We start from the raw sequence: 12,987 nt of genomic DNA on the forward strand, positions 1-12,987 counted from the left end.
CAATAAACCACATGCTCTAAGACCAGCCTTGACTCCAGAGATCTCTCGTCACCACCTGTCCCATCTGGCCACACACCCAGGAGACTCCTACACAGCATGATCTACAGGGAAGGAAAACAGAGCAGCTAAGTGTGAACAGGAAGCTGTAGAGCAACACAAGACTAACTGCTAAAGTTTTCCAGATGGTGAAACCCACGACTGAATACACCTAGAAAAGCAGCTGCTCTGGAACCATTACCACAGCATTGTTCCACAAAAAGAAAAGCTGGAAGTCGTAGCTGCAAATACCACTCTTAATTCACTTTAAACACAAAATGCCTGGGGATAATTATGGACTAATCTAACCACAACCCTGTGGTTGGCCTGCCAGGTATGAGCTATGATTTAATTTCTTCATTTCTACAACAACCAGTATGAAGCATTTAAAATGAAAGCTCAGTAGAATTAAGCCCACAGTGCTTAATGTTGTGATGATGGAGCAGAAATGATGCCAGTTCAATAAGTGGGGAAAAAATGCAGTAAAGCAAATATTGAAAGAAATAAACAATTTTATGCTACACAGTATTTAACAACAAAAAAATACCGTCTGCGGCAAAACAGCTTGCCATCATTACGTGTTTTCAGGAGTATGTTCTGAGGAGGCAGAACAGCTCAGCATTTTCTCATGAGACATTGACAAAGCTCCTGCTGTGCTGAGGAACATGACTGGAGTTGTCCTGAATCAGCATTGCTCAGGTAGATTTCATTCATGTACGAACAAACCTGGCAAAACCGTGACTGTTCTTCAGAACCCTCTTTATGTTCCCTTCCTCCACACTCTAGTTATGGACAATGGTCTAGCTTGCCAGAACTTCTTTTACTCTTAACGCAGAACCACCTCCAAAGTGGGATTTTTACTTTTGCTGAGGAGATGGTGATGGGCCATTTCTCCCATTTGTTGTCATCAATGCAAGGATTCTGTTGAATTGCTGGCTGTTGCTGCCCTGTTATTTTTCAGACAGATTCAGCCCTTCACCCTGCTTTAGTTTTCACTTCAGGTATGATGATCACACTCAGTCATAATCAGGCAGGTTCGGTGTCTCTAAAAATCATGCTGCAGTGCTGGAGTCTTCTGGAGGCTGATGATACTGTTGGTACCATCACAGAAAGTGGCAACTCACTCCTGCTACCAGCATGTAAGTGCTTTAGGCAGCCCTGCTAAAAGGAGATGGTTACAGACACCAGACCCACAGCTTAAGGGATAAACAGTCCACATCTAAATAGAGTGCATGAGAAAATACAGGTCAGTAGTACAGTTATTTAGGTAATAATATGTAATTCACTATGACTAGGCTGCATCTAACATCTGGGCATACAAAGACTTACATAACCATGTCTGTCAGGCAGGCAGCACGGGACAATCTCTCCTCCGCACAAATGACCTAGACTGGCCAGTGGTCTTGTGGAATGCAAATGCCATGGCTGGACTGTCCTTTTTACCATCAAGCTGCAGAAGTACTATTTGGCTTTACAAACGTTACACTCACCCATGCTCCCTCTCTCTGCCAGCTCTGTCTCTGGAGTGCACAGGACCCCATAAATCTGGACAAGGCAGTACTGCCCCATATTCCTGTGTGGGCACGGGCCTGGAAGTACGGTAAAGGCAGGAAGAGCCTCATGCCTCCCTTGTATGCACTCTCTTGAGAAACAAGGTATTGGGCAGTACCAGCCTTGCAGGCACCCAGTTAGTCTTGGCAAAGGTCAAACTGATGGTTCATGTGAGGAATTCACCACACGGAATGCAAAATGAATGCATGGGGTAATATCCTGAACAGGCAGGAGAAGATAGGTAGAGGCTCAGAACAGAAAAAAGTCTTGGTTTAACCTAAGGATGATCATGAACAGTGCTGACAGTAATCACACCCACTTATACCAGCCTTACAGTACAGTACGTTAAAGACTAAGAAAAAGCCAAATAAACCAAGACAGCAGTGGTATGGAAGAAAAAGAAACAACTTGAAAGAAAGCATGAAGACTATGTTAAATGATCAAGGAATCTACCGGTAATGATTTTTATTCTTTTTTAATGAAATACAAATCTTCTAGCAGTGCCTAAATTAGTGAACTATTGAAGTACCACTTGGCCACAGGCCTCCGAAAGACTGTTTCAGCTTCTCAAGGTGTGAGTCACTTCTAAGAGGTTAAAAATAACTGAAATTGGAAACATCAGTGGATGCACCCAATCTCAGAAGTCTCATGCTCCTCTCCTTCCTTTTTATTTAAACCAAATTAATTTAAAATAATTAAATTCAATGATAAATAAATAAATGAAAATAAAATGAATTTAAACTAATTGAAAATAATTAGCTTTACATAAATTAAAAATTAACATTTCCAGCTGCCTAGCTGTTTGTATGAATAGATTCTGCTCATTTCCACTGTGGATGCAGAAGTACACTTCAGGAGCCTGTCAACATATTTGGAGTTAGTATTTATTTCAACTGAACTGCAAGACTGATTAATTAACATTAACATTCTCATACCTTTTACTGGGTTGACAAAGTTGTAACTGTAAACTGAAGACTTAAACTGACTGCTATGCTATTTTAAACCCACAGACAACTTACATGAGGTCCATTGTTTCCAACTTTGTTTTGAACTTAACTGCATTTTTAAGTATCAACTGCACGCTACTGTAAGAAAAACAACTCAGTCAAAAAACAGGCTGGCAAATAAACTCCGAAACCAACACAATTGCCTCTTATTTTTCCATGCTAGCTGCACAGCTAGACAGCTGACGAAGAATGTTAGGAGGTTGTTGCATCACCTTCTTCCTCATCTTTATTGTAGACATGCTGCTGGTTCCCATGGCTGATGTTTCAACAACCTAAACCAGCTGAAAGAAAATCAAAATGAATATTTAGTACCAAGTGTACCTGTTCTTCCACAAGCTACAAAGGAAAGACAGTACTGTGATGGTACACTGTACGTGCACAGCTTTTCCTCTACCACAAAACCAGCAAGCAACACATAAGTAACTACCTCGGTCATACTACTTGGCATGCTCAGGCAATTTTTTTCCTGCCAAAGGAATACGGTCCCAAAGCTGCAGCAACTGCTCTCCAACTTGTGGTTCCAGCTCCTAGAAATGATCAGGAAACCAGGGAAGTTATCTGCACTGACAACTCTATTGAGCATAGAGAAGCTATTTCTTACTGAATTGTCAGATATGGTTGCTGGTGATTCCTTTCAACCTTTCTAGGAGAGCTCATTCCTTTTGCTATTGGGACAAAAGTTAGAACTCCCCGCAGCCAAGGTTTTCTTACGAGGGCTCAGCAGGAGATAAAAACTTTCACTAGCCACCCTGGCCTCCAGGCTGTTTGGGGTGTTTTCATTCACAGTGAGAGGGTCAGTTCTCACAAAGATAATTGGCAGTGAACACACTATCACCATACACAAGAACAGATGCACCAGATACTTTGTACCTCCCACAGGTCAGTCACTTACTAACTAAAGACCATTATCTTCCACATCTTTTAAGCTGAATTCGATTAAGTGTAGTGGAGAACGTGGAAAGAGAGGTCACAAGAAATAGACTGGCTGTCCTTTCCTTGTACTTCTCCTTTCCTCCAGTTTCTTACAACTGGAGAGAGGTTTCAAAGAAGAGATGGTGATACAAGAACTCTAGCTTTTGAATCATCAAGGAGATGTTTTGGGAGGGGATGGGGAGAGGGCAGAAACTGCCACACAGAAATTTTGTACCAATTCTTTGGCTTCTCATAGCTGCATTTAGAGCTATAACAAATACAAGAATGGTACTAAGCTTTACTCTGCCTCAAACCTCAGGATTCTCTTCAGGTTTTACAGAAGAAAACACTCGTAATTATGAACAGTTATTTGGGTGTGACAGAGTGTCTAAGAGAACACATCTCAACCAAACAGGGCACAAACCTCCAGAACTAAATGACAAACTAAAACCCACAACTTCTTTTTGGAAGCATCCATCTTTAAATAATTCTTTAAACGCATAAGCAAGAAACTGTTTTGATTTTATCAAAACGGCTCCATTACTTCCGCAGTAATTCTGCATTAGCTGAAGGTATGATACACCGATGAACTGTGAATTCAGATCAGCAGATCCACGAACAAGTGGAGATAAATGTCAAGTCTGAACAAGCTAATAAAAAATACACAATTCTACCAAGTAAAGAAAACTTTAGAAGAGAGTAACATTACCTGGCCATCTCTACTTATCTGTACTTTCTTACTGTCATTCCATGGGTTGAGCAAGTGGTGTGCAAACTGAAAAGGAATGCTTTCTTTTCGAATCCAGTCCACCTTAAATACGCCTCCGAAACCAGCAGATCCCCAGTCTTGACTTTTCTCACATCCAATCACTGAACCCATTCTAGCAAAACCCTGGGACAAAAATTGAAATATGAAAGAACAGACATCAGGAGAGCATATCTGTCTATGGTGGGATGACATAAATAGCTGAACTTCCTATGAAACTTTGAAAGTAGTTTCAAAGTGATTCACACACTCTCCAGCTCCACCAAGAAGCTGGAGCTTCCAAAATGTTTACATCTAGGAAGTTAGAAGTATCATTTCTTTTTCCACTTCAAATATGCTTTGTAGCTTTTGACCACAAGGAATGTCTCTCAATGACAAAATTATCATTAAAGGTTTTTTGAATTTTGTAGCATATTAAAGAGCTGTTGCCCAGCCACCTGAAGCAGAAGGAAATCAAGATGAATATTCAACTACAGTATAGTCTATTAGATATTCATATTGTTACTTGTAGGTAATTTTTGCAGAAATCTGTTTGTTCCTTCTCATGTTCCCTCTATGCTAACAAATTTCCACACAGAATTAGGAGACTGTAGCTGTTCTTCAAAGAACAACGTCAAAGTTGCTTTTATTTCCTGCTCTGGTGAAGCGAGATGAAATTCCAACATGACAAATATTTAAATATTTAAAGAGAAAATGAATGAAACCCCAAACCTGAGACAGCATCTAACTTACTTAAGGACACTCCGATTTACCCACATACCAAAGAAACCAAAAGCAAACCCAGCCCCATACACAGCGTATCAACTATTCTGGTCAATTTATGCCATTTAGGACTTAGCGGTCCAAAAGATGCAGTTCACCGTGTAAACTACCAGCACACACTGCTGTTGTGAGATAAGCAGTCCTCAATAGCTCAAGCCAGACTTAAATAAGAATTAATAAAAGGAATAGAGGAAAAAAATAAATGTGGAATAGAGAGAGACAACTCGGGCAAGAGAAGATTAATAGGGAAGTTAAGCTCACATTCCCATGAGGGTGCAGTGCACTGGGAAAACTGGGAAGGCAGGGCAAGATCAACCACCTGCACTCCTGTCTCAGTGTGTCTTCTCTTCTGTGCTTCCTTGTCTGAGAGCACCAGTGCAACAGCCCATTTTAAGTAACAACTGACTTGCTGAAAATGACTTTCCAGTATTTTTCCCATTTGCCCAACCATCGTATGCAATTACATTACATACAATGTATATACATGCATGTAATACAAATATATGTATTATATGTATTACATATGTAATACATACGTAGGCAATTCCATTACATCCTATGTAATATGTCACGGCAGTCCTTCAGTGGTATTGCCAAGACAGCTGTGTTTTGGTTGGTTCATTAGATTTTAAGTTCAGATGACTTTTACAAATAGCTTATATATGAAGAAGTAAGTTGAACTTTCTCTGCCTGGAACAAGCATTAGCTGGCTCACAGCTAACCTGCAACTTCGCACTACCAGGTCAAGTTTTTAACTTCAAACTCACCACAGATTTGACCAACTAACTGTTGACAAATATCTCACTGAATATGAAGTCAAGACACAGCTCTGGAAGAATCATGGCCAGCTTCCTAACTGGAAGTGAATAAAACCAGTTTTCATAAAAATTTTAATAAACAGATTTATGAGTTTCTTGGCTTTAGAAAGCTGTGGATTGACTGTAACTCCTTGCTCACTTACAATACACATTTTGGCATGCAAACAGTAGCGATCCCCTACTTTGTTAGGATGTTTTTTTCTGGGTGTTGTTGTTTTAGAGGATTACTGCGGAATACAAACATTTTTCTGACTCGTGATTGTTTGGAGGCAAGTCTGTCTCAGCTCTTGACCTTGACCGCCTATTCCGCCCCCGCCAGTTCTGGCCTTGCGGAATCCGACGGGATGCCTTGTCCTGTCTGGCGCTCAAGGTCTTGAGGGACAAGTATATTTCAGAGAATGAAATACCCCTTCCTTGGCAAGGACAGACATTTGCACATTGCTCTGCTTCTCAGAAAGTGGGAAATCATAGGCAAAGCTGTCCGCACTACACACAGTCATTTGCTGCATCCTCCTAAACCATCAACCACTGCTAATATTTAGTTTAAGATTAAGACTCACCTGAAAGCATCCAGACCCTTGAACAGAAAATATTAAGTAAACCATGCTGCTCTCCCAAAAGGCTCCATTCAGTTTCCTTTCATTACTTGGTGTAGTGGACCATAGTCCCTTCTGCTGAGAAATAGCAATGTTTTGCAAGTTGCTACTTTTCATTATAAAGTACCGAACCGGCACATTTTGTCTTGGTGAAGGAGATTTGCAACCCTGGAAAAATAAATTAAAGTAATAAATACAATAAAATAAAAACAGGCTTAATTTCTGAAGTTTTACACACATGAAGATAGAAATCCCTTGGCTGTGCTCCTCCCTGTCTCCTCCACATTCTACAAGAAACAGAAAATCTGTCAGCTGGTCCAGTCTGAAATGGCTTTAAACGTATTTCACACCTATTTTACATTTTTAAAGCACTTTTCAAAATAGTAATTCATCCATGCGAGGCAGAAAACAAGTAGAGCAGAACAGGAAGAAAAAGTCTAGTGATTAATTATAATTGTCTTAAGTCTGACACCCCTTGAGATGACACCAAAATTAATCATCCTGGACTGCCGGCTACAGCACAGTACTTGCATTTATACCTTCCTTTTTCTTCCTTTTATTGTGTTGGAATTTAAAAGCCGAAAGACTCAAGAGGAATTACTAAATCCTCCAATGAGTCCATGAAGTTTCCTCTCAGCGATCTCTTTAATGTTACTGCAGTTTACTATTCAAGTATATAGGGACAACTACAACAATAATCTCATTAAAAATGCTTGCTCTGTTAAAATAACCATCACAAAAAAACCCCAAATGTCACAGTGCAGCTGCTCTGTAGCTGCCAGATAAATTTGACCATATTGGACCCCCAAACTTGACCTGCCTAGAAGGAAAACAAGTCCCCAGGTATGGTAAGGATAGGTTGGATTCAAACCTGCACAGGGGACCCCCAGCCAATTCCATTTGATCCTAATTGCAGACAATTGCAGAGAACTGGGCGGTGCAGAGATCCCAACCAATCAGCTACCGAGCCCGGGAAATTTGAACCCCCTGTATGAGGGGGTGGCCATAATAAATCTTGGCTGTTTGTTGATGACCCTTGGTGAGCTGTGCTGTATATCTGTCTCCAACCAACGACCCCACACCTAATACCCTAGCAGTCGTAATAAGGCAGATAACACAGATAACACAATACTTAAAGAGAATCAGTATCAATGTATGCTCTTACAGAAACGGAGAAAGGCAGAATCCAAAAACTTCAGGGGTGTGCATACAATATTCTAATTTAGTTGAAAAAAATTAATACACCTTTGCTGTTTATTAGAACAAGTTTAAAGAAAAAAATCATTTTTTTACTTTGGACAGCTTTACCTCAGCAGTCCACAAATACTATTTTTACTGTATTGAACTAGTGTAACAAGGATATTTAGTCTAGATTTTAAGTTCCAGAAGGAAGTACTATGCAGCTGTTATAAATAAAACGTTGTCAGGTTCCTAATTTATCAATAAAATACCTAATAGTTGCAGAAATTATATTACTTTTGAAGAGCAGGCAGACATGCTTGAGAAACCTCTACCTTTCCAGATACTGGAGAAGAAGGACTAGCACAGGGGCTGGGATAGCTACTGCTGTCTGCAGGCTTTAGTGATGACTGAGCTGATCTGTCATCTGAGGATCGTTTGCAGAGCAAAATGTCTTTTTCTTTGTACTTCTTTGGCTGGTGGAGTGCAGGAGATGTAGATTTCACTGAAACCCTAAAAAGGACATACCTTGAATTTCACAAGTAGTCACTGAACAATTTACATCACCTGCCAGCTTACTGCATGACCACATGTATTACAGCAACTACGAAATATATTAAACTCTAACTAAAAAACCCATACGGATCATGCGTTGGTTTTTTAATGCTACTGTTAAACCTCATCTGCTACTTCTCAAAGATCACAATTCATGGACAACATTCCTGACCGCTCTCTCAAACAGCAGGCCCATGTATGAAACACTTCTCAGCGGGATACAATGCAGTATACAACAGTAAAACCTTCCAACGGTATTTCCACTGTTTCCACCTCCTTATTACTAGCAGAAATTTAAGTGATGCTTGAATACATAAATTGCAACCTACGGTGAGCAGAGGACCTCAACATCTTACTTTTCAGCATTAGAGGAGTCAGATAATTCCATTTCTGTTGAGCTTTTTCGACTGTTGGTTGACCTCCATGTAGATGCCAAAGGAAGTTCTTCACAAGTCACAGGTCTTGGTCTCTGGCCAATTCCTGAAGGTTGCTGCAGACCTGCAGACTGTTCTTCAGCACTCAGGACAGCTGTAATTGCTCTTACAGTTGCTTCATCAACCTGAGACCATGGTTTAGAAGGAGCTCTCATACGACGTAGGAACAAACTGTGCCACTTCTGCCTGAATTGCAACAGCATAACAGCAGCCTGTAATGAATTCAAATTCTGTTAAAGACTGATGAAAATTAGATCCGACAGGTAAGAGAACCCTATCTCTTTCCTATCAGGCAGCACTCATATAAACAGGGTCCAAAATTACTAAAGTCTTGGCGAGGGGGAATAATTAATATTTAAATTAAGATGTTAACTTACTCTTTTCCTCGGGTGCAAGGTAGTTTTTGAAACATTTCATTTAGCTCCGTGCTAAACTTAACGTTGTATTGTACATCCATAGACTTTTTTTTCCTTTTTACCTTTCTAGAAAACCCAGTCTTTTTATGCTTTATGCCCTTCCTCTCAAATCAGTCTATACTCACGCACTCTGCAGTCACACCTGAGGTAAAAGAGGTCTAAGAGACTTTTTTTTTACACAAACTTGTGCTCAAATGTGATGACTAAATTCAGAAGACTATAGTCTAATTTCCATGTTATTAGAATGCTTCTATTAAAATAAATTTTTAAAAAGCACTCATTTGGACATGTCTAGGAGAGAGAGTATTATATTATTATTAGACTTGTTAAGGTCAAGTGTTTCAGGACCCATAAACTACCTCCTACCACAGCTTCCTGATGACCTAAAGACTTCTATTTCAAAGTGGTTTTTATTTATCCTTCCAAAATCTGACAGCAATTTTCTTTCAGGAACACCGGCTTCAGGTGCTCCTTTTTTGATCTGATTTTGGTTATCCTCTTAGAGAAGGGAAACCACAATATGCCAGTGTGACTGTTCTTTCAGCTCCTGTTCAGATTTTGGCTATCCCGGACCATGCTACAGCCTGATGGAGCACCATGCAGGCAGGACAGGAGGCCAGAAGGAACAGAAGAGCCATTATGGAGCCACTGTTTGTTGCAGGCATTATCTTTTGTCTGGCAGTCTCTTCAGAATCTGCTGACTTGTGGAAAGGGACAAAACTACCAAGCTTAGACATATAAAACATGGTACTGCCCAGAAAGTTCTTGAAGCAGATCCAACAGCATCTGGACTGCTGAGGCTTTCCTGCTCCACAGACAGGACACCCACACCAAGATGGAGGAAGAGGGATGAGCATTCTCACCAACTGACTTAGGTGACTATCTTTTTTCTTTTTGCCCATAGGTAAAAGAATTGAAAGGTAGCGGTGATAGGTTATGACACCTTGCAACTTGGATGTTGAATACGTGAATTCACATGACAGACAACTCTGGGCCAAAGGGGATGGAAGCCCTTTAATTCTTGATGAGCTCATGAAGTAAAGGTTAAATCAGAGTATGTAGTTTGAGAGACCCAAACAGACCATGACATTCTTAAAGAAAATTCTTGGCTACTCAAATGTTACAAAAACCTTTTCACATCTTCTTACAATTCTTCTACATGAAGCAAACCCAGCAGTGATTTCTTACTTACTTCAGGGTCCAGTTTGAGATGGAGCCATTCATCCAGCTTCAGCAGTGCCAGATTAGCAGTTGTTTTGTCCTCCATCTCACTGTCACTACTATCATTAGACACTCCTCCCCCTGAATTAAAGACAAAAGGTGCATTAGCATTTCTATATTATTTCTATTTATATACAAAAAACTGAACACTACTGTATTACCAGCAATAACTATTTTTGCTTCTAAAATTGACTTTAAAATGTAAACATTTGTAAAACTACTTCTTCTTTTCTGCAAACACACTGAAGTCTTTGCTCCAGATAGCAGCAACCAAGTAGCCAAACCTGCTGAAGGTCCTACTACATGAAAACGTGTACTGATGTGATCTGACTCAGCTCATGTACCTTCACCAGTATTTACAAGCCACTATCCAACTTTTGCCTAAAGCTGTTTGTAAAACCACACATGGCTCTATTTCCTAGTAAAACAGCAGACTTAATGACCTAGTAAGAAAAAAATTATATATACATACGGCTATTAATTGGGAATCCTTAATTTTCCTAACATGCAATTCCATCAGCATGAACACTATTCTAAGGTTAACAGTTAAAAAGCAAGACAGGAAAGCTTCAGAAGTAACTTGGACTTTTAGTTTGATTCAAACTACGAGTACTAGCAGCAGTTATTTTTGCTTCCATTCCAACAGGACTCAATTTAAATAAGAAAAAAAAAAGGAAATTTCTATTCATTCTCTGTTACTTACAGTTAATAGTACAGCTAATTGACATTAAAGTTATTAGGACAACATATCTTGAAAATGAGTGTGTCAACGCATAGAAGCAACATGACTTGTTTGCCATATTGATTGTTTCTAAATTATTCAGTTTGAATAATCTGGTTCAAAATATCAAATAAAGCAGTCTGTCGAAAAAGAACATACATACTACACTTCTCAGTACCAGTACTATTACTAGATATTGTGGCTGCATTCTTCCCTTACAATCTATACTGTAATTTCTGAGACCGCAGAACTGAACGTGTCCATAAATTATGGAATCCCAAAACTGAGAGATTTGGTACAAAACCTACAAACTATTCCTGAATAGCTACTGGAATTACAGCACTGTTGTTTTCAGAATCAGCCAACATATGTATTCAGTATTACTGAAAAATAAGCTTTCCATGTCACACAATTAGTGTATACCAATGAAAACATTCCAAGTCCGGACCCAGTGTACCTCGAAAGGATGAAGATGCCTGCAAGGCATTACTTGGCAGTCTGGCTGGTCCACAGAAGAGGGACACGGTGACAGGTGTCACAACAGAACAGCACCTGATGTTTGCTGTCTTGTGAGCTCTTGTAATTTCATCATATATAAGCCAATCCGTAGGGAGGGCTTGAATGGCTGCAGCTTGTCCATTTGCTGGGGCAATCTGCGCAAAAGCAGGTAAGACTAGGCTATTATACCATTGTCATGGGTTGCACAGTTTTGTTTCTAGTCACGGAGAAACGTAGAACGTATTTCCGGGTCAGGACCTAGGAATTGCTTTAGAAAGGACAGGGACCTATCCGAAGGTTAGTTAGAGTATCGGCATATAGTTTAACCACCAAAACTTTCAGTTGCGACTTTGGGAGTATACATATAAAACCCTTTGACTTCCTGCAGGTCACTCGCTTTTCCTTTGGCCAGAGAGAGAACGGTAACGTGGTGCATTAGTCGGGGGTCGGCCGGGCCCCTCCGCCCTGTGCCCCCTTGCTGGCAGCTCCATTTGCTGCCAGCAAGGGGGGCCGGGCAGGCCCGCCACCCAGGCCCCGTTTAGGCCGAGGCTGCCCCGATGTACACTGAGGGGTGGGCCAAAAAGGCATTTCTGATCCTGCCTGGTTTTTTAATTCAAGACTGCCCAAGCGCTCTCATCTCTGATGCTTCTGTGTGAGTTCTGCCCCCCCCACCAGCGAAGCCTTGAAAATCTTAACACCATGAGCTGCAGCAAGAGAGGAAAAGACTCTGGGCAGATCTAACCCTTTCCTGACAACATGAAGCTTCTAAAGCCTAACCTTTCCCTGAGAGAAAAGAAAAGGACAGAGTGAACATAAAGAAGGAAGAGCGTGAAGTCAGTAGAGTGAGAGTGAAAAGACTATTGGGACAGGGGATTGAGGAGTTTGTCATTCCATCCTTATTAAGCCATGGAAATGAACTCTATATTTGGGTCATTCCTTTAAATCATGGGAAAGATATGCATTTGGGGAGACGATTGCTTAAACTTGTGCATAGATTTGAGCAAAGGTGTTTGTGATGGACTAAGTGATATTAATCCTATAAGGTGCTTGAACAGAGATAGAGATGAAAAGTCCTCTGTGCCAGAAGATAGCTCTGTGCCTTGAGATGAAGAATCCTTTGCCTTTGGAGTTATTCATCTTTTAAAGGTGACACCCCAGTATGCAAAAGTCTAAGACCCATGACCCATAAGCAGCTTAGGAAACTGCTAAGGGGAGGGGTCACAAAGGCAGGTTTCCCCAGGCAGCTGATTTCTGACAGTTAAACCCACAAGAGAACTGTTCTAAGTTGTCAGTAGGACCCATGACTCTAGGAGAGGCTCCTCTCCTAAAAATTGGTGAAAGACTATTTCAAATAGTGAAACTGACTGAAAATTACAAATTTTGTCTCTTTATGTTGTTTTGTAGGAAAGTTAACAGTTTGTAAGGAAAGGGAAGAGTGTTTTTAGAGTTTCATTCCATTTCGTTTTAGTTTTTTCCCCAACCTTCTTTTTCCATTCTTTTAGTGTGTATTAATAA

The 12,987-nt window shown here is 40.4% G+C and overlaps 1 protein-coding gene across 4 annotated transcripts in view; it reads right to left on the reverse strand.

Moving 5' to 3' along the window:
* Nucleotides 1–2,046: 2,046 nt before the first annotated feature.
* LOC120765654 (3'-5' RNA helicase YTHDC2-like) overlaps nt 2,047–12,987 on the reverse strand; it is a 31,498-nt gene continuing 20,557 nt past the window's right edge. For all 4 annotated transcript variants that reach the window (XM_040090734.2, XM_040090733.2, XM_040090736.2 and 1 more), the window contains 8 exons: nt 11,432–11,627; nt 10,225–10,334; nt 8,539–8,828; nt 7,963–8,140; nt 6,413–6,616; nt 4,216–4,398; nt 3,022–3,121; nt 2,047–2,875 (listed from right to left, as the gene is read on the reverse strand). In XM_040090734.2, the coding sequence (XP_039946668.1) occupies nt 3,032–3,121; nt 4,216–4,398; nt 6,413–6,616; nt 7,963–8,140; nt 8,539–8,828; nt 10,225–10,334; nt 11,432–11,627 (1,251 nt within the window). In that variant the 3' untranslated portion in view covers nt 2,047–2,875; nt 3,022–3,031. The remainder of the gene's footprint in view (nt 2,876–3,021; nt 3,122–4,215; nt 4,399–6,412; nt 6,617–7,962; nt 8,141–8,538; nt 8,829–10,224; nt 10,335–11,431; nt 11,628–12,987) is intronic.

Source organism: Hirundo rustica, chromosome Z (genome assembly GCF_015227805.2).
Source record: "Hirundo rustica isolate bHirRus1 chromosome Z, bHirRus1.pri.v3, whole genome shotgun sequence".
Taxonomy (NCBI): Eukaryota; Metazoa; Chordata; class Aves; order Passeriformes; family Hirundinidae; genus Hirundo; species Hirundo rustica.